The 25,645-nt window shown below is 48.5% G+C and overlaps 1 protein-coding gene and 1 long non-coding RNA gene across 3 annotated transcripts; one reads left to right on the top strand and one right to left on the bottom strand.

Annotated features, from left to right (window-relative positions):
• Positions 1–1,499: 1,499 nt before the first annotated feature.
• Positions 1,500–19,579, bottom strand: LOC136013916 (uncharacterized). 2 transcript variants are annotated; one of them, XR_010612446.1, is made up of 4 exons: positions 19,179–19,579; positions 14,550–14,689; positions 12,904–13,221; positions 11,653–12,509 (listed from the first exon to the last, which is right to left on the bottom strand). It is a non-coding gene; the product is annotated as an uncharacterized LOC136013916 (long non-coding RNA). The 2 variants fall into 2 exon arrangements; XR_010612445.1 differs by lacking the exons at positions 11,653–12,509; positions 12,904–13,221 and adding an exon at positions 1,500–1,942.
• PDX1 (pancreatic and duodenal homeobox 1) lies at positions 18,908–25,469 on the top strand. Its single transcript, XM_065678482.1, has 2 exons — positions 18,908–19,382; positions 22,786–25,469. Exons 1-2 carry the CDS (start codon positions 18,992–18,994, stop codon positions 23,172–23,174), a joined length of 780 nt encoding a protein of 259 aa, XP_065534554.1. The 5' UTR covers positions 18,908–18,991; the 3' UTR covers positions 23,175–25,469.
• Positions 25,470–25,645: the final 176 nt, after the last annotated feature.

Below are 25,645 nucleotides of genomic sequence, written 5' to 3'. Positions count from 1 at the left end.
AACGACATGATTAAGACAAGGCATGACGTTGCAGCTGAGCACTGCAGACCGCTGCTGGACACCCATCCCACTTATCCTTTAAACCAGTAACACTCCAGGCCTGTGTACCTGATCTAACATAAACTGTATTGAAAAGACATTAAAGAGCAATCTAGAGCTCTGTTAAAGACTTGTAAACTACTGGCAAAGCGTGGAAGGATGTTAAGGGACAATGGGAGCTAGGGTGATTAATCCTGGAGTAAGAAAGGTGTGAACATGGGCATAACCAAGCACACATAATGACTCTGGATAAGGAAACCACACACCTGTATGCCTAGAAAGGGATGGTGATTCAAGAGAGATAGACTATCCCACATTAAGTCTTCGAAGATAAAACAACTTCAGTATGATGCAGAAGATTTTTAGACATGGCCAGCACTGCCCACACTTGACTCTCAGCAGAATGAACAAAAGATGTGTTGCTTTCTCCAGAACCTGACTGAAAATAAGGCTGGGAAAGGTCGACAACGCTTTGTTTTAAGAGTAGACACTATATTAAAACCAAACTAATACACTGCAGATTCATCATTTGTTGTTTCAAAGTTGTTTAGCTTATTCACAAAAGCTCTGGAAGATCAAAGTGTAACATACTGGGAGCAGCAGTAAGGTTCCCCTTATTCCAAATATTTCCTTGCTCCAGAAAGCAGCACATCCTAATTTCCCATAGCTTTTTTATGTAGTTGCCACATCCTTTGGACTGTGTCCCTGCACGAGAGGACTTCTATTGGATGATGGATGGCATGTAACCCCTTTTGGATGCACGGCATGCTGAGGAAGGGATGATCTGCCCCTCCTTGCTGTGCAGAGCCTGTGCCATGCCATGACAAGGGTTTGTGAGTCTCTGTATTAACAGCTCCTTTCCCCACCACCCCCCTCAAACTGACTATAAAGGCACTGCAGCAGATTCCCCACTCCACTATGGAATTTTTGCCTCTTCCTCCACGAAGTATTTCTTGTGAACTGCCCAGTGGTTGAGCACATCTTGGACTTGATGCACCTCTTACCCTTGCCACAGCCAAAGCCTTCTCTAGTCCAGAATGGAAAGAGCTAACTAGAACTGTAGGTCTTGGCACTAGGACCTCTCTGGAGATGCCTGAGAAGACCACCGTCTTCTCTCAAGCTGCTAGTTCACATGTTCAAGTTTCCTTGTTGGAAACTTAAGGACCATATAGGCATTCCTTAAAAGTAAAGGGAAAAGAAAAAAGAAAAAAAGAAAAAAAAGAAAAAGAAAAAAAGAAAAAGGAAAAGAAAGAAAAAGGGAAAGAAAGAAAAAGAAAAAGTAAAAGAAAAAGAAAGGGAAAAAGGAAAAGAAAAAGAAAAAGGAAAAGAAAGAAAAAGGAAAAGAAAGAAAAAGAAAAAGTGAAAGAAAAAGAAAGGGAAAAAGGAAAAGAAAAAGGAAAAGAAACTTTAAAATTCCATTGGGATGACCCACAGCACAAACTGGCTGTGACCCTGTAGCATTATATTTTATTATTTTATTTCATTTTGTTTTATTTTATTAGTATTTTTGTGGGTTGGTTTTGTTTTGGGTTTTTTTTACTATTAATGGTACAAAACTATCTTTTCTTCACACACCTAGGTGGACTGTCTTGCACGCATGCCACATCGGGGACCACTGCTTCACCACTTCAGCCTGTTTTATGTTACTTACAGCAATGCCATAACCCTGGCAGTGATTGTAGAATTTGGGTTCAGTGATCACATGAAGTGGAGAGCCATCAGTTCCGCATCCCTTTAGATATGTTTTCCTGAAAGGTCTTGCAGACAGCTGACTCAGTCCAGATTCGATGGATCATAGTGCAAAGCATGATCCCTGTTTATGGTGCTGGAGTTCATGTATATTTCAGTGACAAGGCAGCTTCCCAGGCTCTTCTCCTCCAGTATCTGATGTCTTAGCACTCATCTGCAGGGCCAGAGGGGCACAAGGATCACAGTGTCATCTTAAGGACACTACTTTGTCTGTGTCAAGAACTGAAAAATCCTGTGGCATGGTTGCCATTTCCTAACTCAGATGGGCTAAATGCATAGGTTTGCAAAACCTTAAGCTCTCTATATAGCAATTATCTCATCCTGCTGCTTACATGTATGCACTGATTCCGGCTATTTGAGTTCTGCGTCATGTGCATAAGCTTCATCTTTACCTGCTATTCTTCATTGCACTCATAACTCCTGTTCTCTATTCAATCTTCACTATTTTTGTGCTGCAATCTTAGAGACTGGTAGAGATGACACTGACATTGGGAAGCATACTTTGCCAGCAAATGTGCTGGGAAGTTTCTGGTACAGTGGTCTCCTTGTGTTGCACCTCCAAATGGATTTTCATGGCACTGTCATGAGAATTAACAATAAGCTGCTGCTTGTCACCAAAAAAGTCCTCAGTCCATCCAAAGAGGGAAGATTTGGAAATGGACAATCTTGGAAATTCTAGCTTCTGTTTGAACATGAGAAGGATACTTATCAAAAGACATAAAACTGGTGCAATTTAAAGATTTATAATGAAGTAAGCAGTGAATAGCTCATCTTACACAGGCAGGCCTTGACATAAAAGATCTCCTACAAAACTCTGTTGAGGGAAGAGTAACATAAGGAAGTTGTAAGAGATCTGTATCTTAACCAATACTTTCTCCTGTACCCTGGCCACGGCTATCTTTACGTTGCAGTTAGCCTAAATATCTGAGCACAGGTTTAGGTGCTGACGTTTGTCCCACCTGATGCAGGAGTATTCACTGCGGAGCCCACATCATAGCTATGGCCTCTCTTTTTGCGTACGCCAGCCAGTGTCCCTGCGAGGGCCCACTGTTCATTGCCACTCTGAGACTGGCACAGTTAAATGAAGCACCTGTGACACATTTCTCTCTTCCTAGGATGAACTGTGGGAAGATCATGGAATGTCTCCCAGCTCTGGAGCGAACCAGCCTGTGCTCAGGATCCGGGCTGTGTTAAATCACTGACTACAAAACATGCTCCCTCTCCCATCTCTCTGAAGGCAAAGGCAGTAGTATATGATGTAAATTACCCCCAAATGCAGGGCTTGGCCCCTGTCTTGCAGTCACCTGCACTGTTTAAGGCTGCAGCACACCCCCTGGCAGAGTTTCATCCTTTGCCAGCTAACCTAGACATGACTCAGGAGTAGCATGGAACTGTTCCCAGTAGGTGCTATGGATGAACGACCCACTTCAGGGTGGTAAAGGTTTTAGCTGTATGGATGTGAGCAACAGCCTGCCATTTACTTACCAAGGTCAAACAACAGATACTGACCCATTGGATTTACTGGTACAGATGTCACCTACAAGTCCTGGTTAACCCTAGAAGACTTGGAGGACATCTGTTGAGACTGGGGTAAAGCACAATTGCAAATTAATAGAGCGATTCTTTATGTTTGAAACATCTAAGAATGGAGGCTTATCCCACCTCAGTATGTTTCTTTTCCCAGGTCTGTGCTTCATCCCTCACAAGTGAGCAGGCTTGTTAATTATGCTATGGATGCTGAGTCAAAAACAGAAGTCAGTGGAAATGCTCACATATTACAGCTTACCTAGATGAAAACAAATGGGATCATCCAGCACACATCTCACCAAAGCTTTCAGATATGGATTGTGCGCCAAAAAGACATATGAGGCTATATTCAATACAAATCAGATACCAAAACCTCAGATGCCTTTCATTGGTTGAATCCACCCAGCCCAGTAAATATGCTCTCTTACGTATGCAGCATCACCTGGGCACCAAATGATTTATTGTCGCTTGGTTTTCTCTTATAAAACTGACAGAGTCTGGGCTGATAAATGCTGATATATGTTAAATTCAACCAGCTTATGATAAAAGTTGCTTGCCAAGTGGCGACAGCTGGACGCCTCAGTAAATACACCATGTAGCTACCTTCACCCCTGAGGAATGTTAATTGCTTTTTGATATAATAAAGCATGTTTAAGGTCCAAAGGAAAGAGATGAGGAGGTTAAACTCAACAGATACATAATTCTATCAACCATAAAGTCTACCACTTAAAATTTACTACCAAGTAGCAAAACCGCTAATACTTGCTTCAGCCAAGCCTGCCAAGGCAGTGATAATGGTTGTGAATAGATATGAGATAACTGTGATCTGATGCTTCCAGATTTACAGTATAACATTGCTGAGGTGTCATCCAGATGGCTATGGGGGAAAAAAAGCATCTTACAGGGAGGTGAGGTCAGTACTGTGTTTTGCTATTAAGATCCTCTGCATATGCCTATGCTGGCAGGCTGAGCACCGGCCAAAGGACCTGGTTTGAACCACGGCTCACAGACAGTGAATTCCCACCCCCCAAATCCAGACACTGGATGACTCCATCAGCCCATGGTGCTCTTGAGTTTAGTCCATGTTGCAGGCACAAGTACTCTTAATACATGCTGAGAGATGGCAGAAGTCTGAGCTTTCTGCTTGCCTTACCCCACATCTCATTCCAAATTTGGGCCTGACACAGGCTTTCCTCTAAACAGACTGGGCCTGGGGCAAGCTGGAGCTTGTGAGTGGACTTGGGTCCATACTGGAGTGTCAAAGAAGCAGTGGCAAGCAATGTGACTGGGAAAATACACAGTTTGGAGGCACCAAAAGCCGTTTCAAATCTGGTACAGAAATGTGAAGAAGGGTTTGTGTTCAAGAAAGCCTGCACATTTCTTCCCATGGTTTTCACTGGGTTAATTAAAGATGTTGCTTCTCTCACAAAATTTGCCCCATTTACAATACTGAATCTTTGTGCTTGAGAAACAAGACATTGGAAGCCTTCACTGTAATATAAAATCGTAACATAAAAACCTAATGCTGGCATTTCCAGCTCTGGAAAAGGTTCATAGCATGATTCGTGGCCCTTCCTCGCACTGAATAGCAGCTATTTTATGAATCAGTAGTTCTGTCAGAGCTCTAACACGAGGGCTGTCATTGATTTAAAGCAAGCCTTTGCATTACCATCCCATGGCAAGCTGGTTGCTGTGAGCAACCTGGGTGTTTTCAAGGGGCTTGTTTAATTTGAATGCTTTTTACTGGGCTGCAAAAGGACAAAGAACTGTAGGCTGGAATAACATATAAACACCTTGTTTATAAGAACAGGATGTGGTAACAACCCAAGTATTTCAGAGGTGGTAGGGAAGGCACTTAGTTGCCTAAATCTTAATTCTCAGGGCCATCTTAAATGTCTAAGATATACAAGACATGGCTAGCAGAGATAACACAGGTCATATGGGAGTCTGCCCCACTGCAAAGCAGCAGCCAGCGACCGGAGAGGATATCCCAAAGTAACCGACACAGAACCTACATTAGGGCAACTGAATCTCACACAACCCATTTTGTATTCTCAAGTGTTACCATGTTCTTGTTCGGGCAGATTCCTGCTCTGAAGAGCTGCCCCTTTCCCCTTGCAAGGGCACAAATTGAAGCCGGAGTCCTGGCAGTCGGAAGGGATTCAGTGGGTGCTGGGTGTGGCAAAGGCTGTTCAGCCATGAGACACTGTGCTAACCCTGCTAAAAAGTCTCCAGAGCGCAGTAGCCTGGCTTGGGAGTACTCATTTGCCCTCTGCAGTGGTCCTGTTTGCAGGTCATTTAGTAGAAGATTCTTGTGTGGTTTACTTCTAGTGATGCTGTGCACAGGGTAAATGTGCTCCACGTTTGTAGGAAGGCACAAACCTGTGTTGGACCCTGCTGGACTTCACTGGAGAAATAGTATTGAATCCCAGGAATCGATGTCACATCCTTTCTCCATTGCCAAACTTCAGGACCAAGAAGATTTTTCTTTTGCTGTTTCGAAGCTTGAGAAAAACGTGACATTTCCAAGTAACAAGGGACACGTACATCTTCAGGGCTGCAGGTGTTCTTTGGGGGGAAATGCAACTATATTTTTAAGAGGAAACCTTTTCCAAGTGATAGGCAAAAAGAAGCAACCCAGCATATACAGCCCAACATACTTCAGCAAAGACAGAGGGGGGAATTAACGTGCCAGTGTCACTCACTGCCTCACAAATCTAGGAGCTAGCAGCATGGGTAGTCCTGCCTAAAATGGAAGGAAAGAGAATGAAGTTCTAGTAGACTTGATGTGTCAATAGCAACAGCTAAAGGGAAAAAAATCAAAGATATGTGTTCTTCTGTGTTAAAATAGTACCTGTAGATAACTGCTGGATATTGCATGAGAACAGAAGGTTACAGACGTCATTTTCTTGTGACTTGAGAAACAAGTCTTCTGGCATCTGAATTTTCAGCTTAGCTTTTTTCTCCCTCTGCAGTTTAGAAGCAAACTTATGGCTGTACACTAACACATGTTACTATTGAAGACCAGAGAGTTTCAGGTAACTTTTTGATGAAAATAAATAAAGTAAAATTAAAAAAAAAAAAAAAAAGAAAGAAAAAAAAATAAGGAACAACCACCTTCAAATTCTGTGTTCAGGGCTACTCTCTAATTTGATCTTGTCCCCAGGCTGGTTTGAGTTAAAAATCCTGACCTACAGGTTGTTTATAAAGTGTGGGAGATTTGCAGAAGTGTACCATTTAGCACACGACAGCACCTGGAGAGATTATTGCACTGGACATAAGGTGATCCATGCCTTCAACTTTATGGGGATGTTTCCACTGTAACAAGTTGTGCATTTCACCTGTTAAAAATGCTTTTAACTGAAGATTGCTGACAGTACATCATTTGCTTGTCCATCAGCATCTGGCACTATAAACATTGCTAATCAGCCAACAAGCATTTTTATTCTTCACCACTCTTTAGGTTAATAATAAGCCAGTCTGGATCATGATTGTGTAGAGAAGACCTCAAGGCTTCAAATCCCTAAACTGAAATGATGGCCACAGAGTTTGCAACACAAATAAGAAAGGGATAAAGGACTGCAAAGAATTTACAGGGTATGACTTGTTTACTGCTTGCAATATTTAAAATTGTCATTCATCTATTTTCAAGAATCTGCCCAAATTCATGTCCAGTCCAGATCTATTCGCTTACCCCCTCCCGTCTCATGTCACCTAACTGTACACCTGAGGTTCTGTGCATGACTCCTAGACTAGACTCATAGAAAGGCTTAAAGATGACCTACTTCCAACCCCTCTGCCATGGGCAGGGACACATTCCATTAGACCAGGTTGCTCAAGGCCCATCCAAGCCCCATGGAGAACAGGTGGTGCCCACCTCTCAGACTCTACCTCCTAGCAGGTGTTGGTCTCTCCTCTTTGGGACACTGGCTTCACCAAGAGATCACTGAAACCTGATGTCTCTGTCTACTGTTTATGAAGTGGGTTAGGACAACGAGCTCAGCTGGAAAAGTGCAAAATGGAAATGTTGAGGAACATGAGGATATAGAAACAGCTGCATACGTCAGGCTGAAGGTCCCTCCTGTTGGGAATCCGCTACCCACCAGCAGCCTAGAGAAGATGCCTAGAGAAAAGGAAATGAGGATAACCACCTGAGGATACCCCAGGACACTTTCCCTGGTGTGAGAACTTCCCTGGCTGCATTAAGGTGCTACTTCACTTGACTGTCCTGGGTAGACCTGCTGTTTGATAGGATAAATGCCATGTTAAATTGCTTCTGTTGCTGAAAGCACCTGTGCAACATTCAGGGCCCTGGCTGCAGACATGGATCAGACCCTTCTCAGTCAGCAAAGGATTTGGGTCAGCAGTCCCACTTACCCAGAGGTATTTTAGCTCTAGCCTGCTCCAGTAACAGGTGGTATCTGTGTCCCAGAACAGGCTCTGGGTCAGCCATTATTTCTGCATGAACCATACTTCCTTTTTCAGCCTTGCTCTTTATTTAGAGTTAATACAGAAAAAAAGTCCATCCCTTATTTGAGATTTTATCTCCCTGCTGTCACTGAATGCTTTACAGATTATTTGCCTATAACACCTCCAGGGTGACCTGTCACCTTCAAACAGATTGCCACTTAGTCACACCTCCTGTCCCCACCAATGACAGCTTTAGCCCGGCAGCCCTGGGCTGCTCATCCTAATGGCCTGAACTGAGATTTCTGAACCACTCATCAGCTGCAGCCTTGACCCCGTTGTTATTAACATTAGAAACTTCCTAAAAGAGTTTCTTTGAATTCATACATCCCGGTACAGTCTTTGCTCTTCTGTACTCACTAAACACCTTGCAACATATCTATAATCACTGATTACAGTTGCATGCAACTTGCAAAACTTGTGTTTAGAAGTAGGGAAAGAAAAAAGCCTCAGTTGTCTGCAAAATTAAATTTGCCAAACTTCATAGCAAGCATCTTTTCTTTGCCCATAAATGGAAGATTCACCTTGCAGTCCCAGCCATCACAAGTTCTGCGGCAGCAGGGTGAATTTGAGCATGGAGATGTGCACCCAAGTAGTTCCAAGCATCACCATTGTCAGGGAACCAGTGACTAAATTCGTAGAGCAAACTACACCCAGCCATGTTAGAAGCCCTAAGAATATAGCTTTGATAGTCCCTGTCAAACAGGAGCCTATTCACTGGTGATTTAAAAGGTCTGCCTTCCTATCTGTGATGGTGGAGACGATTTCTCACTGATGCATTATTTCATCAGCCAACACACCAGTACAAGGGGCAGAAGCTGTGTGTTCCTGCCGTGCACCAGGAAATCAGACTGTGCTACACCTGAAGGAGAACACGATAGCTGCCTGCTTGCTGCCTGCTGTGTGAGTGCAAGGAAACATCTGTAGATGGGAAGTAAAGGCTCAGACCACTCTTCCTCCCAAGGCCTTGGGTTGATAGTGCATCCCAGAGGCAACAAGCACAAGACCTGACCTGACCAATCACAGCAGGCTCCTCAACCAGGTTCTTTGTCTGCTTGGAAAAAACCCACCCACCCAATCAACCCCCACCAACAGAAGTACCTCTTCAAGGAAGTTCATGAACAAAGGCTAATGCATCAGCTTTCTCCAAGGACATCCTTCCAACGCAGAATGAATTTGTGCCTGGTCCTTGTGCACGTCAGTGTTTCTCATGTCCACACAGAGGAGCTGCAGAGAAGTTTATGGAAGGAGACCTTCTCTTTGCCTAGCCACACAGGTACTGCAAGTGCCAGTTCTTGTGGGTTGGGGGAATGGTGTCTGGGAGGTACCCAGGTTTCTTGGTGACTTCAGACAACCTGTGAACTTCTTTATTGTTTCCTGAGGCAAGAAATAGTTCTTTCTTCCCCAGCCCTGTAGACAGAAATGCTCTTTGCTTTCCTCTTTAGCTGAGACACCCTAGAAGCTGCTTGTTGCTCATATACACCCCATCCTGCCAGGGCCACATGGGTGAGCCTGTGCTTAGAGATGTGCGACGGCTGCCTGGCTGTGGCAGAAGGACACAGGCAAGGCCAAAGAGGAGGCACAAGGCATGTAATCCCTGTCTTCTGTCATCCCATGAGGCAGCAGCACTTCCTGGAGGAGTTCACTCCTGGCACAGTGGAGACACCCAGTGCACTTATGCTGTACACTGGGAACACACAGAGCAGTGCAGTTGACATGGGGCAGAGGTACCTGCGCTAGGTCCTGGTTTAAGAGGGGTGGCTGAGGTGGGAAGCCATGGTGCAAGTGAAAACCATTGGATGGCAAGAGGGAGAATGGGCATTTTTGCTTTGCTGAATGCTTATTTGGACCACTCTTCCCCTTGGGCTCACAGAGCATCTAAGTCTACCCCAATAAAAAAAGTATGAGGAGCTCGGGTGAAACCATAGGGGTGTGTGCAGTGTGGCCTTGCCTCCAGAAGAGATTGTTTCCTTCAACATCCCTTCAATTGCCCTCACTTGAATCCTGCAAGGGCACCAGAGCCCCGGAGGCTGCTGGCCTTGTGGCTCCGAGGGGGGAAGGAAATCCTTGGAGCTGTTTCCACATCCACCCAGAGCTAAGTCCTCGTCTTGGGAAAAGTGTTAAATCCATCTAGGCCTTGGAAACACAGTGATATCAAATCTGAATTTAAAACAGTTTATGCACAGACCATCATAACATTTTAATGGGGAAAAAATACACAGTCGTTTCAAGCTTGAAGAGTCTAAGTAGTATGTCTTCATATAAATGGCTGATACGTTATTTGTTTATTGGGCAATCTACTTTTTTATACTGTTTGTCAGGCTGTATAATTTTAGGTGAAAGCTTTTTAGCATGGTGGGCCTGGCACAAGAACTTCCTTTATATACAGGTTTCTGTTCCAATGTGTGTAGAAAAAAAGACTACTAATTGCCTTCTTACCCCCTCTTGCACTGTTACCAAGAACCTGGTTACTCCATAAATTAGACAACCATATTAATAGCACTGCTGCACAAATGAGTTGAGCACTAATGCAGTTGATTTCGTTTGATGTTCACAAGAGGATCATTTAGTTTAAGAGGCTGATTTTGGCAACCATAGCACTCATTTATTCAATTTGAGGTTTCCTAACCACAGTGGGGATGAGGGGGTGTGTTCTCTTCATAGGCTTGGGGCGGGTGGCTTCCTTCCCCTGAGCTGCTGTCTGCCTTGGTCTGCTCTGGGTCTTTGGACTGTACATTACTCCAAGACCAGGTCACCTCCTAGGCTGAGCTGATGTTGGGACCACATGGCCCTGATGGCTGTGGGGCTTCTGAAAGTTTCTTTACTAAAACATAATGTTTCACTTACTTCGGCTGCTATAAATAAATTACAGTTACCAAAGTTTCTGCAACACCACATAGATTTCATTGAATGTTAAAAACTTGTAGGTGTAATATAGGAGAAGAATCCTAAAGCACAAGATCTAATGGTCATGCCTGACTAGAAACCCAGCAGCTAGACATTGCTCTGGTGAAGCCCACCAAGTGGCATTCTGAAGTTTAAAACTCAGTGGAGTCTCTCACCTCCGGCTCAGGTGTTAATCTGTACTGTGGCAGTGCAGACATCACCTGTGTCAAGTCAGGGAAGGACAGCCCAGGGCTTTTACAAGGTCAAACAATCTAAGGGCAGGCAGACTGGAGTTTCTTCTTCCTTCTGTCTTTCCATATTGCTCCAGCTCCACTGTCTTACAAACTCCTGCTGTGCTCACCATGCACCCTTGGGCTATCTACCCACTTGCTATGCACGAAGAGTCCAGGTGCTCTTCCAAGGACCAAATGCCCTGTGCATTCCTTACCAGCTGGGAGAGACTCTTCCCATTCGATTTTCACTCATCAAACAAGACCAATTAGTCCTCTAAATCACACCAAGTGTTTTCTGACGGCAGCTGCTTTTCAAGCCTCCTGTTATTTCTAGAGCTTGGACCAAACACTAAGTTAATAATTACTGGGTGGAGTTTCACTGGTTGTTTTGAGAAGACAGCCTTTTCTAGCCTTCTGGACACCTGAGGTAGAACATTCAATCAATGCCTTTGTCCTTGTCAGCTGATGCATTAGATCAGGTACATAAAATCACTTCAAGTTCTGACAATGTGTTTTCCAGTGTACAGGTAAGGAGCAATAAAAATTAAGGCATCATTAAGAGAATTAAAATCTAGTCAAGCTTTCACTTAAATGCGTGAATTTATATCCATGAAGTGTGTACCATCATTGCGCCATAAAGATCTTGATTTTTTTCTGGTTTAAATCACAGCTTTTCAAGCTTAATTAACTTGCAAATGTTATACATATATAAATATATAAACAGAAATAGTGTACAAAGACAAGGAAATAAATATATAAATAAACGACTGGGAAACACTAAAATCAAAATTATGATGGATAAAGAGAAAGTGAAAGAGAAAGCAGGTGAAAGGGAAGGTGGGAGAAGGCAAGGAGCAAGAAAGGCGAGCAGAGGGGTATTGCAGCTAAGTGGAAATATTCGAGGCTACATGGATCCTTAGCATTACTAAATAACACTTGAAACATATTACAAATAAAAAAGCAAGTTAATAGATGTTACACTGTACAATAAATATTCAGATTATTCAGATTAACATTCCATATTATTTAGTTGTTTCTGCTTACCCATGTGTTTGTGAACTATTTGTGAGAAAATTCTGGTTTCTTTTCCTTCATTTTTTAAAACATGAGAGGTTCTCAAAAATTTTTAAAGGGCAGATTTTAAACGAATATTTATTTATTTAAATATTTACAATTCAATCTGTGTTAATAACTGATGGGACATATCAAATACAGACACCTATCTCTCCCCTTGATGCATGAACACAGGTAAGGAAATATGAGCAAGGACATTGACTGAATAGCTTCAATTGATGCCACTGTCTACTACACTGTGAGATGGTACTTTGCCTCCTGCTCTCCTCCCATTCCTTCCCAGGACTCTTATTTACAACATGCTACAGACAAAGCCTAGTTAATACAACTCTGCATTTGTTCTGCTTTCACTCTTCAGGTCCTGGAGTCCAAGATTTATTAACTGCAGACTTTATTACTTCTGTGCTCAGAGGACAGGGGTGTGTGTTTCCTCCTGGGCTCCTTCCTAGCACTTCCTTCTGTGGACTCTGGGAGGTTCACGGCTCCCGCAGGACTGATGTGCTATCAGTTTACGGATGGAAGAAATCTGGTGCCCTGGTTTTCAAAAGGATTGCAATAACTGCTGAACTATGTAAATACCTTCTGAAATCCACATTACATCAGGTGGGATTAAGTTAAAAAGTCTCCACTAAGTCTTAGTGCCCAGCTGAAGTGCTCAGAAGTGCTCTGAACCCACCAGTTCAGAAAAAGCCTGCGTGGACTGTGCTGGAGTGGGTCAAAACACTTCCAGAGCCCAGGTCTTGTGGCATTAGGTGTTCACAACCAGACTCCCCAAAAGCAACCCCTTCTCCTGAGAGTCCCTCAAGCATTTGCAGACCAGTCACCCAGAATAGAAAAGCCCTTCCTGGGGCGTTCAACCCAAGAGATTCATCAAGGTTACACTGTCTGCTGGAGCACCCAGCAGCACAGCACAGCTCCTGCTTCCTACCTGGGCAGAGGGTTGGCAAGAACACACCTCCCTTCTCTCCTGGCTTCCTACACCCGTATTTCTCCCTAGGGGCAGAGATAGGGGATGGGAAAAAGGTCAGTTGTATTCCTGGGACTCACCCAGAGCTGAGCTGGGAGCACACACAAAACTAGACCTTCAAATGCTCTCTTCTGAAGGGTGAGCATCTTACGTGTCCTCCATGTAAATCGCCTTCCTTCTCCAAACTGCCCAGGGCTGGAGGACAGTGTTAGGAACATCTCCCACCTTTTCAGCTACTGGGTTGATGCTGTCTGCAATGCAGTGAGCTCTTGCCGAGTCCTGAGGTGTAAGGCAGGGTAGAAAGAAGTTGTAAAGCACTTAGCTGCTAAATTAAGGTGTATCTGTGGAGCCTGTGTAATGTGCAGCACTTCAGAATCTGGCTAAATGCAGGCAGCTTTGCACAGAGAGGAGGGACATTGCTGTGGGACAAGATCCCAGCAGGACTTCCAACAAACTTATATCCAGAAAAGAAACACAGCAGCAAAGAAAGCAGGAAAAATCTGTAGAGGGTTGCTGCCTCCAGCTGTCAGCTACTCCTGTCTTCTACCCATTTGGGATCACCATGCATCTGTTGCTCTTGTTTTCAGAGACTTGCAGAGGCAGTGGTTCCATGCCGCACCCCCCCATGAAGCCAGCTCCAGTGTGTCACCACTTCCCAGCTTCACTTTCATACCGCCCCAAACAATTGTAGGGAAAGTTTCCCCACACCTTGGGTGAGAGGTGGAGATAGAGAATGGAAAATTTCAGCCCAAACGGCTCAAGTCTGGCAAAGTTACACTGGACAAACAGGAGGGGAGGGCTATGGTGAGAACTGCCAGGTGCCACCTGCGCAGCCAGTAGCACTGGCTGAGCCCAAAACACACTCTGCTATAAAGAGCCCCGGGGTCTAGGTGAGAAATCAGGCAGGAAAGGGTATTCTCTCTGGCCTGAGTTCCTCTCTCTATAACGATCTGAATTTTTGTTGTTGTTGGGTTTTGGGCTTTTTCCTTCCTACTCCCGTCTGGTATAATAAACGTGAAAATAAGAAGCTGTGTGGGGCAGACAACACATGAAATTGCTGTGTTTTCAGTAGAAAGGTTTTACGGTATTTTAAAGCAATTCCTCACTTCTTCTTCCAAGGTAATGAAATTATGGTTCCCTGGTGATAGGCAATATTCCTACCAGAAAATGAAATTATGAGTATGGGGGGCAACGAGAAGAAAATTAAAAGGCGTAAAAAATTAAGTGTAAAAAGACACTACTCATGTAAGATCCTCTCCTCCTCTCAGCCTTCCCCAAGACAATTTTCCTATGTATTTCCTGGACAAGATCTTATTCAAAATGGCTTACATAAACATGTCTTCCTGCAGTTCAAGACGTGGCCCACACCCTTGGTGTGAAGAAGCTGATGCGTGATGGGAAGAACAAACTGAATTTGCCATGTGTGAATGCAGAATTGCTCAGAGACCAAGAAAGCTTCTTGCCAAAAAAACAAAGCTGATGAACCAGTGTTACTTTAAGGCAGGTGGAATAGTTCATGCTCTCGTTTTTATCGTTAGTGCTAAGAGGGAAAGACAGCTTTGTTTTCACATGGTTATTGATTATTAACTAGCTTTGTGAAAGGTTACCTTTCTGCGAGATACAGCCGGAGGGGGGTGGCCGAGTGGTGTTAAAAATCAATCCCTGAGAAAGCTCTGTTTCGCAGTCAACTTCTCCCACTGCCAGCCCTTGCCATGGATACAGTTTCCCCGTGTTGGTTTCATCATGGCTGGGATTGAAAAAGAGATTATTTTGATTACATTAAACTCAACCTTCAATACTTCTTTTCTGTCTAAATGTAGATTGCAGAAAAGCGGTTGAGCACTGAGAAGTCATCAAATATTATGCAGATATAGAAAATCAAGCCAGATTACTATAAGGAAGTGTGACTGAACTATACTCGTTATTTTACACTCTAGTTAGATTGTCAGGGAGGTGGGAGGAATGATGAAACAGCCATCAGTCATAACAAGAAATGAAGCTAATTTAATAGGGTTTCATAAATTATTTGCATCAAAAGGTAAATAAAATGATCCTGCCAGCCTTCCTAGGGAAAAAAAATAGGTGGTTTTACATTTCACTGACCTCAGCAGCCTGCAGTGGTGTCTGTCAGACACTACTGGAGATGGAGTGGACAAGACTTTCAAAACACAGTAACTCACATCAAGCTCCTAAATTAATCATTTAAAGGTAACATCATTGAAAAAGCCATTAAATTTCAAGAGGCATGTTGTATATGCTGGTATACATTTAAAAGCCACATAGATATGACATTAGGTATGTGGCTTGGTTTTCCAAACGCCTGAGCTCCCAGAGTCATATTGTATTGTAAAGTTTTAGGCATTACATAACACAGAACAAGAGTTAACCATGCAGGCAACCTTTTCTCTGTCAGGCAAACACCAGGCTACAGGAATATAATCAGATCTTAACAAGTCCTTGAAACATACTTGAATCTAACATGGTTATTGAAGTATTGCAGTGTGGTTATTGTGTGATCTTAGTGTAGGACAGCAACAGCTGAGTGTCTAGAACCTTTGTTACTGGTGCTTGAACATCTGAATTCTTGTGCTTATGTTGAGGGTAGTTACAACCAGCCTGTTCTACTTAACATTGTTGCTATCACCATCATCCTTCAATTACTGGTACAGACCCATGGATTCGTTTTTGTTTAATGTCTTGGGATAACAAACTTGCTATAAAGCTTTACCTTCTAACTAGATTTTCACAGCATCTTTAATTAGAGCATTGAGTAGCCAAAAAAAAGTCACCTCAAGGAGTAAAGTGCCATTAGAGGAAATCGGACAACACAGAGCTGGAAGTGTGAGATTTCCGGCTCCATGGATGAAGCTGGGTGATCCAAACATGGTAGCCATAAATATTCCGAGGATCTCTGAGGACTTCTACAGTCCATAAAAACTTCCTACCACACATAAAGCACAGGACCTCCAGCTGAATTGCAACATACATCCAGCCAAATTTAAGGGAGAAACTTCCCAACCTATTGTTGATTTGTTCTGGTGCACAACATGTCCTTTGCTTTTCTTGTTTCAATGGTTAAATCTCTGTTGTACACGTATCAGTGTGAAGAAACACATTTAATCAACCATCTTTTCTTTGCATGGTTACCTATAGACTGAGGATGGCCAAGTTTCTTGTCATCCTGAGGCTGTCAAAACCAGAGACCTGAGGAGTAGGACAGGGGAATTCCTCAGCTGTGAGATTACAACGTGTGTGCAGCAGTTCCTGGGCTCACTATTCAAAGTGTTCAAGTGCCAGTGGCCTCAAAGTGTCCACATATGAGCTAAAGAGGCAAGGGTGCATCCTTTAATTTCTTACATTGTGCCTACCCATTTCAAGGCTCTTCTAGTTGGAGAACCAGGACTGATTAAATGCGGGCAGGTGCAAGGTCAGCAAAGGGCAGCAATGCTTCACACAGCAGCAGAGAATCTGGGGAACCATTTGCCAGAAGGTGGTGGGAGGCAAAGATTTACATAAGGTTTCAGGGGAGACTTCGGGTGTGGAAGAATTAACAGGACTGTAACGCTCTCAAGCCCAGGAAGTACCTGGAGTAGAAAATTCTGGGAGCCTGGGAGAAGATCTCGCTGGGGTGTCCCGTGCACAGCTGCTGCAACTGCCAAAGATGATGTGTATGGGCATCATTTAGGGAGAGAGTACGGGGTCAGTAGACCTCTGCCTGGAATCAACACCGCAGTGTCTGCAGAGCCCCATTCTTCCCGTCGCTCCCACCTGCCCCTTCCATCATCCATTTCCCACACCAAGCAGGCACTGGGGTAGGACCCACTCACAGCTCAGAGGCTTCTCCTGGAAAACCCCAGCAGTGGAGGGGCTTTGCAGCCAGACCTCGGTGACTGCATCCCAGGAGGAGACGCAGCCCGTGGCCCCGACTGCTGGACATTACCACGCTGGGGACCGGCTGGGGTCGCCAGTGCCGGGATACCCAGCGGGGCCCTTTTCCTGCACTGCAGCTCGCCTCTTTGTTGTTAGCACGGTAAAGCGTGCCCTTATCGCTGGCTCACGCAGGCAGAATGAAAGAGAATTAGCTCTAAATTATACGAAATTCATTTGCTTTGGAGGGGCAAGTGTTTGCTCTATTTAGAGACGTTCGTTATAGAGAGAGGACTGCATTAAGACACCGGGTAATGGTCCTCCCTGGAGATGAATCAATTTGCTCTGGGTTTTATGGCCTTGCGCTTGTTTTTCCGCGCTGGTTCCCCGTGGAAAAATCGGGGCTGTAAATGCTTCGGGGGACAGACCTCTGGAGAAAGGGTGCTGAGCTAGGGTCGGTGCCCGAGGAGTCTCCTGATCGAAGGACACCCGTGCCAGCCCAGAAACCCCGGGCAGGCATCACAGGCACGCACAGAGGTGCTGAGAGAGGGGAGCACGGCTAAACAAGCTCGCCTGGCTCAGCGCACCCGCCCCGGGCACACACCGGCTGCGAGCCCCGGGCAGGCCGTGTACCCTCCCGGCTTGCCAGGGGACGGAGAGGGAGGGCGCCGGGCCGGGGGAGCCCCAGCAGCAGCGATGTCTATCGGTAATTCCCGCTAATAAAATACTTTTTCACTATCCGCACTATAATTGGTTTACAGCCTTTTTTGTTTATTTATCCATAAGAGCTGCTGTTAAATGGCTTGAGAAAGCAATCGCTTAATGGCTCAATATTGAATCAAAGGCTCAGTGTGCTTTCTAAGAGATGGGGGACCTGCGTGGGTCCGGAGCGGAAACTCATTTTAAGTGTAATGGACTGGGCGGGTTTATGATCCCACGGAACCTGACGCAAGAGCGAGCTACCGGGAGGCTCCTGCCTCCCGATCAGAGGATGCATCGCCACTGGCCAAGTCGCGCACAGCCCGGCCGAGTTTAAGCTGACCAAGCCGAACTGAACCGAACCGAGCCGAGCCGAGCCGCCGGCATACGGGCCCGCCGCGCTGCTCTCCGCGCCCGCCATAGACTTAGCAGCGGGTGCGCCCCACGACGGCGGCGGCCGGCGCCCTGATGCCGGAGAAGGAGCCGGGAGAAGAGGCAGTGAGAAGGGGCGGGCCGGGCGTATAGGAAGCGTGCCTGCCCCCAAGCCAGCGAGAGCGGCGGCAGGGCCGAGAGCAGGGAGGCAGGGAAATGATCTTTGTCCCTTTCGGTGGCTCTCCGCCTCCTCATAGCCCCGTCACCAAGTCAACCGGCACCAGCTCGGAGCAGATTATCTCCGAGGGTCAATACATTGCAGCCCAAACTGCGGGGAAGGCTCCCAAATTTACCCCTTGGACAAACAATCCGCTGCCTATCGCTCTCTCTGGCGATAGCATTGTGGTCCCCACCGGCAGCATCCCCCAGGCCAGGGCGGGAGCGGGCAGAAAGCCGATCGTTATCCGCTCACGGGCCTCCGGCCCACAGGTCCCCCCGAGGGAGCGGGCGCACGCTGCCCGCACCCTGGCGGGCACCTGGCGCACCCTGCCCGTCTCCGGACACCTCCATCCCTGCACGGGATGCTCCCGCAACCAAAAGTGCCCTGATGCCAAACCCCTTCAGGAGTCTTTTCTTCCCGAGGGTTTCCCTCCCCAGGAGGTGACCGGATGAGGGAAGGGTGGCTGGGAGAAGAGCAGCTCCTGGCCAAGCGGGCCGTGGAGGCAAAAGGTGGGTTTCGCGGCTAACCCTCCCGGCGAGCCCCGCACGTCGGGGCAATCCCCTCAAGACCCTGGCTGCAGGGCTTCTCACCCCAAAGGAGGGAGCGGCACCCCTTGGCGGGGTCAGGGGGTCCTGAGGCCTGCCTGGCCATGGCGAAGGGTCTTGAGGGGCCAGGGCCACCCCGGGGACCTCTTATGGGTCGCGCCCCGCCCCGGAGGGCCGCGGGAGGGCTCACGTGGGGAGCGGCACCTATGGGGAGGCGGCGGGAGCCGGGCGGGCGGCGGGGCCCATCGGGGCGGCGAGCTGTCAAAGAGGCATCCCGGGAGCCGGGAGCGGGAGCAGCCCTATGTTTCTCTAAGCTGCGAGACCCCCCGCCCCGGCCGCGATCGCCATGAACACCGAGGAGCAGTATTACGCCTCGGCGCAGCTCTATAAGGAGTCGTGCGCATTTCAGAGAGCCCCGGCACAGGATTACAGCCCCGGCCCCCCCGCCTGCCTGTACATGGGCAGGCAGCAGCAGACTCCTTACCCCAGCGCCTTAGGGGCTCTCGAGCAAGGCAGCCCGCCAGACATCTCACCTTACGAGGTGCCCCCTATCACAGAAGATGCCGGGGTCTCCCACCTTCACCACCATCACCACCATCATCTGCCTCCTCTCCACCAGGACGCGCTGCCTTTCGCAGACGGCGCGGACACGGGGGCGATAGAGGAGCCCCGAGTGCAGGTGCCTTTCGCCTGGATGAAGTCCACCAAATCTCACGCCTGGAAGGGACAGTGGACCGGTAAGTCCCGCCGAATCCCTCTGCCCATGTCCTGCCGCTTCTCCCTATCTCCTCCGTCAGGAACCCTCCCCTGCAGCGGTCCTGCTCCCGCCGCTCGGTTGTAGCGTGAAGAGGTTCTGGAGGGTAACTTCCTTGGGATGCTGCTGCCCCCCTGCCAGCCCTTCAAGACCCAATGCTGTGGGGCTGCCGCCGTCGGGTTGAACGCCGGGGTTGGAGCCGGCCCCCGGGCCGCTCCCTGCGCTGCCCAAGCCGTCAGCAATTATTAACAGCTTATTTTTCACCAATTAACTAATTCTCCCCAAGTCGGGGCGACGTGCAAACGCTTCCCGGGCGCTGCTGCCTCTCCGAGCAGCGTGGGTCCGAGGGTCAGCCGCTCCGCGGGCGCGGTGGGCTCCTAGCTGGGGCCGGGGCCGGGGCTCGGAGGCACCGGCGGGCTGGAGCTGCGGGAAACGGCGGGCAGGACGACAATGGCCACGGAGCAGCCCCGAAACTGCGGGGCAGCCACCTTGCCCCTCACCGCTGCCTCTCTGCTCTCCCTGGCGGCAGAGCCCATTTTCCTCCCAGACTCCCTGTCCCATCTCCTCCCGCTTCCCGGTGGGTTTTAGCCATAATTGCACCTTTCCAAGTGAAAACCGAGGGCAGGGGAAACAATGCACAAACGAAGCAGAGCTGCCAGCGAGGGGAAGAAACTCTATCTAGACAGAAAGTTCCGCTGCCCAACAATATTCTTGTCTCTGCCTGCACAATGTTATCGTGTCCTGCGCCTTTGTCACGCCTATACGGCAAATATTATATCAATGGCTTTGTTCAAATAGACAGTTGAAAAAAGGACCGGAGTATTAAAACCACCATGGAATAGTTTGGGAATTACATGGTTCAGATCGAGGGGAGAGGGGACAGGGAGGGGGACAAGCGGCGGTCCCCTATCCCCACGGAGGCGCAACCGCTGGGAAGGGGAGAGGAATGCTGCCCCACGCTCGACTAGGCAGCAGGGATTGTGCTTGTGGAGAGAAAAATCAGATAGTTTTCCTTGGATTGAATGAATTTCTGGAATTATATATATATATTAGAATACATATATATTAAAAAGGGTCGGATGGGAGAAAGCGCCAGACACCCGACGCTTTTTTCTTTGTGTCCTTACCAGATGACCAAACAATCAGCAAAACGAAACTTTACCCGCAACATCCGAAAACTCTGCCCTGTTCTTTCCAGCTCTGCCGGGAAGTCCAGGCAAAGGCAGTCCCACAGCTCTGCGTGGTGCACGCCGGGGGTGTGCGGGCACCCGGGGCTGCTCCCACCGCGGTGAGCAGGGCCCAGCGCTGTGCCGTGGCCGGTCCCGGGAGTTCTGCAATGTAGAAATCACAGATTCTATACACTGTAAGCTCTACAGCCCAAGGATTTCAGGTTTTATGGACACCCTGGGGATGTAGGTGCCCATGGATTCTGCGGGGCTTTGTGCTGCTATTGCCGGGGAAAGGCGCCCAGAGAGGACGTGGCAAACCCGGCCCGGTGCCACCCGCAGTGCCCGGCCCCTGGCTCCGACAGACCGAGAGCTGCCGGCCGCTCCCCTAAGGCTCACCCGGTCCCGCAGTCAGGACACGGCGGGAGCACGGCCCAGCGAGCGGCGGGACCACTTCTGCCACGGCCTTCCGATGGGCAGATCCCGGTGTTCTGCCTTCCTGGTAGCGCTGGTTCACCTTGCCGTAACAGAGCTATTTTTTCCAGATCCATGCACACGCACAGTGTTGTATTTACAAACATTTAACGCATGTATATTTAACATCGATTTAATATATATTTTAATATATTTACAGAAAAATTATATACAGAAGCTTATATTTATAAACATTTTTCTGTATATAAAGATTTCTATGTCTAATTTAGATTAAACATTACGAAGAAATTCTTCACTATGAGAGTGCTGAGGCACTGGCACAGGTTGCTCAGAGAAGCTGTGGCTGTACCATCCCTGGAAGTGTTCAAGGCCAGGCTGGATGGGGCTTTGAGCAACCTGATTTAGTGGAAGGTGTTCCTGCCCGTGGCAGGGGGTTAGACTAGCTCTTGAAAGTCCTTCCAACCCAAACCAGTCTATGATTCTATATACATGCATTTTCATATATAGAATATATACACACACACGTAAGTTTATATACAGAGGTTTGTATTTCTATTTATAAACTTTATGCACATATAAAGCCATGGGAATAGAAAGACAGGAGGCGAAGAGCCGTGTAGCTGTTCTGAAATGGCTGTTTCGATGTGGCTCTTTTAACGACTTCCCTACCGCCACCGAATGTCTTCCCAGGCGGGCGCCAGGCCCTGGCCATAGCGGCCGGGAGTTTCAGAACCCTCCCGGCCCCACGCGTGCCCCGGGCTGCTCTGGGAATAGCCATTCCGCTGCCGCCGCTGTTTATGGTAAGGAGAGATCCAGGGTTTCTCCAACCTGACAAAAAGGAGGGACTGCGGTCCTGCTGTCGGTCCCGGTCCCGTCCCTGCAGCCGTGCCGGCGCCCTCCTCGTTGCGTCTCACGGGGATCTCGGCGGCCGGGAAAAGGCCGAAGCCTCCGCGGGCTCAGGGCTGTTCGGTGGCGTTATCCTGGAAGAAACCCCCAAATTCTTGTTCCCTGAGATTTCCACCACCTTTTTGAGGCTTGTGCCTACGGGTGCCAGCGGCGAGGCCCGTAGGGGAGAAGCTGCCCGTTCGCCCTGCTCGCCTGCGGCTCTGCCACCGGACCGCCGCTGGCCGGCTGGCTTCTCTTCCGGGTCCCGTACTGCAGGGGTGAGATTTGGCTGTATTTTCTATTATTATTATTATTGTTACTACTGTTACTGTTATTATTAGTATTATTAATTTGGTTGTTTGTGTGTGTGTACAAACGAAAGTATTTTTCTGTACTATTATAGCTTCGGGTTTGTGGTTGGTTTTGTTCTGTGGTCGAAGTTTTTTCGGGGGAGAGGATCCGTTTTGCTGTTGGGGGATTATGTTTATTTTAATTTTAATTTATTTTTATTTTCCCCCCTCTCTTTTCACCTTTTTTTTCTTTTCTTTTTTTTTTTTTTGGCAATTGCCATGCCCTGGAGCTCTTTGGAGCTTTCACCGACATGCGACCCGCGGCGCTTGAGCGTCAATCCCGGTTTGAGCGACGGCTCTTCCCTGAAAACTTCCACCAAATTACTACTAACCTCCCGCTAAATTACTATAAAAGAAAATAGCAGCAGTCGCAACTGCCGCCACCCGCACCCCCTTACCGTGCCCGGCCGGGGCCTCCCCGAGGACACCTCTCACCCCACCCGCTTTCCCCCTCTTGTTCTTCGTGCCGCGCAGGGATGCAGGGTCGCGGCCCCGCAGCCCGACGGGAGAACGGGAGGGCCGGGACTGACTGTCCTTTCTTTCTCTCCAGGGGGGTCCTACGTGGTGGAGCCGGAGGAGAGCAAGCGAACGAGGACGGCGTACACCCGGGCTCAGCTGCTGGAGCTGGAGAAGGAGTTTCTCTTCAACAAGTACATCTCCAGACCGCGGCGGGTGGAGCTAGCTGTCATGTTGAACTTGACCGAGAGGCACATCAAGATCTGGTTCCAGAACCGGCGGATGAAGTGGAAGAAGGAAGAGGACAAAAAGCGAGGGGCGGGCAACAGCAATGACCCCGAGCAAGACTGCGTGGTGTCCCCCGGGGAGCTCCAGGGCAAGGAGGATCTCCAACCGTGCCCCGCCGGGAACCTGCCCTCCGGGGCCTCCAGGGATCCGCTCGCCCCCAGCCTCCCCCCCAGAAGGCAGCCGGATTCCCGGTGAGCCATGGGGAGTCCCACGCCCCTGCCCGAGGAAGAGGAGACAGGGGAGAGAGCCGGGAAGCTGGCGCCGGCTCCCCGCCGCCGTGCCGTGCCGTGGCCGACCCTCGCCCGCCTTCCCTGGGGAAACTCGATGCCCTCACTCCGAAACTCCCGTCCTGAGAAAATGAAACGAAAGTGTTCGGCTGTAGCGAGGAGAGGCTCGCTGCCGGCCGTGGGGCCGGAGGAGGCCGCAGTCAGCCTCCGGGATGACGGCGAGCTGGGCCCCACTTTCCCGGGGCACCCCGCGTCGCAGCGGGCCCGACGGGGCAGCTTTCCCCAGGGAAGGCGTGTCTCGGGCGGGCACCGACGGTGTGCGCAGCTCTGGGTGCACGGAGCTGTCTGGAAACCGGAGGAGAAGCGAGTTCACGCCGCCTTACCGCTGGTAAGGGTGCGGGACCTGCCGTGCTCGGCGCTGCACAAGAGCTGCTGCAGAGCCGGGCATCCTGGGCCTTAGGGGTCAGAGCCCCCAGGGGCACCGGTTCTACCGAGGACCCTGCCAGGACTGTTACTCACTTCTGTAGAAACTGGAACCTGGTTTGCTTCGTTTTCTTTCGCATTTGGGGAAAAAAAATAGAAAAGAAAAAAAAAACCCAAAAAACAACCAAGAGCCCAGGTGTCCTGCGGGCAGGACTTGTCTCCCCCCATGACCGGCTCCCCATGACCGGCACAGGTAGCCAGGCCCCCCTCCAGGCTCCGCCACAGCCTGACACTGCGTTACGGCCCGCCTGTCTCCGGAGGGACGGCTGTCAGCCCGGAGATGCGCCAGAAAACCCGCGGGTGCTCTCCGGGCAGCAAATAGGTTCTGATCGGGCTGCAAGCCGAGAGCGGGACGTGTCAAGGGGGTTAGGACCGGTCCCAGGAACATTTTCCTTCCTCTCTTCCACCCTTCCCACAAGTTCGGACTCTTCTTCGGAGAGAAGAAACCTCCCTGCAGCACAGCCTCCCGGCCCGGTGTGGCTCTCTGCATGGTTTTTCTCTTCAGCCCTGGCTTTACATCCCGGCGGAGGCCGTGGTCGGCTCCCTCCAGGTCTGTGGTGCCTTTTTCCGGGTGTTCTTTTCCGGCCCTGCTCGGCGGGAGGGAGAGCCTGTCTGCTACTGGCTGGAAGGGGCTTCACTGCGGAGAGCCGGGCACTGACGGCTCAGCCGCCTGCCCCCCTGCCCCAGCCAGCCTTCTCTTCAGCCGCTGCTCGTCTGTCGCTAGAAATACCTTCCATGTCGCCAGAAACATCTTCCCTGTCGCGACAAGGGCAGTAACAGGCATTTTGCACAAGGGAAATGAGCTGTTCCAGCGAGCGCCTCTAAGAGCGACGGCAATTCAACCAAGTGCGGAAAAAAGATCACATCCAAACTAGAAGCAGAAAATAGCGGCTGGAAGGAAGCAGGAGCTGCCCGGGTTTGCTGTGGGTCAGGCGATCTGTCTCCTTTCCTCGACGGGGAGGCTCCAGGCCTGCTCCCAGCAGCAGTAAGCCTCGAGCCACCTTCAGGTACCTAGAGCATCCCTCCTGCCCGCGTTGCGGATCTGAGACTACCATGGAAGGAAGAAGAGGGCCTGTTCCACCCTGTCCAGAGGATGTTTCCAGTCCCCCAGCTGAAAGCGAGGGGGAGAGGAGGTAGCTTGCCACTGCTCTTTGGGGTTTTTTTTCCATCTTATGTGAGACTTTAACAATAAGGTGGAGACTTGAGCTGAAAGTGTAATTCGTCTATTGCTTTTCTTTCCTTTGGGGGCATTAAGATGTACGTGCAAACGGAGACATTTCTGGTCATTTTTCCTGCAAGTTACCTGGAAAATTTATCATTCGAGCCCGTACATCCTTATCCATCACAGTCAATGAGGGAGAGCTTCACTAATGATTATATGACCAAAATTCAAATAAAGCTGTTCTGCTTAAGAAGCAAAGCACCGCATTAATTAAAATAACATTTCTCAAACTTCTCGGGATTATGAAGCTCTTTTAAAACCTCAGAACTTCTCATCACTGTTTATTAGCATCAACTTGTCACTGGTAATGCACAGTGGAACAATTTCCATGTACTTTTTACAACGTCTGGCAGTGAAATTGCAGTTTGGGAGTCACTATAAAACTAGATCTGCCTAGATTCGCACAGCTTATTGGCCCGTGTAAGCAGCATGTACGGTGCCTGTAATTTTACCTGTAATTTCTCTAGTATAACACATTCCATTTCCATTTTCTCCATGCACTGGAGAATTTGCAGAGTTTGGAGGAATTGTTTGACCATGATGCCGAAGTGTTTTTATGAGTGCAAGTAGAAACAGACCTTCGTGGTTTAGTTTTAATGAATAAAGTATTTTTCTTCAAAGAACTGATACAGTTTATGGGTTTAGCACTTTATATATCTAAATATAATATTAATTCTTTTTCCAACTGCTTCAATAGAAACAGTAGCATTAACTGAATCCAGAGAGCTCTGGGA

Source organism: Lathamus discolor, chromosome 4 (assembly GCF_037157495.1).
Source record: "Lathamus discolor isolate bLatDis1 chromosome 4, bLatDis1.hap1, whole genome shotgun sequence".
NCBI lineage: Eukaryota > Metazoa > Chordata > Aves > Psittaciformes > Psittacidae > Lathamus > Lathamus discolor.
Note: the sequence above shows the minus strand (reverse complement) of the source record. Positions and strands in the feature narration are given on the sequence as shown.

Bases quoted from the DNA above. Each gene is read 5' to 3' on its own strand.
- PDX1 (XM_065678482.1), top strand. From the start codon at position 18,992: ATGAACACCGAGGAGCAGTATTACGCCTCGGCGCAGCTCTATAAGGAG. The intron at 19,383-22,785 runs GTAAGTCCCGCC...CTTTCTCTCCAG, and splicing joins CTGGAAGGGACAGTGGACCG to GGGGGTCCTACGTGGTGGAG.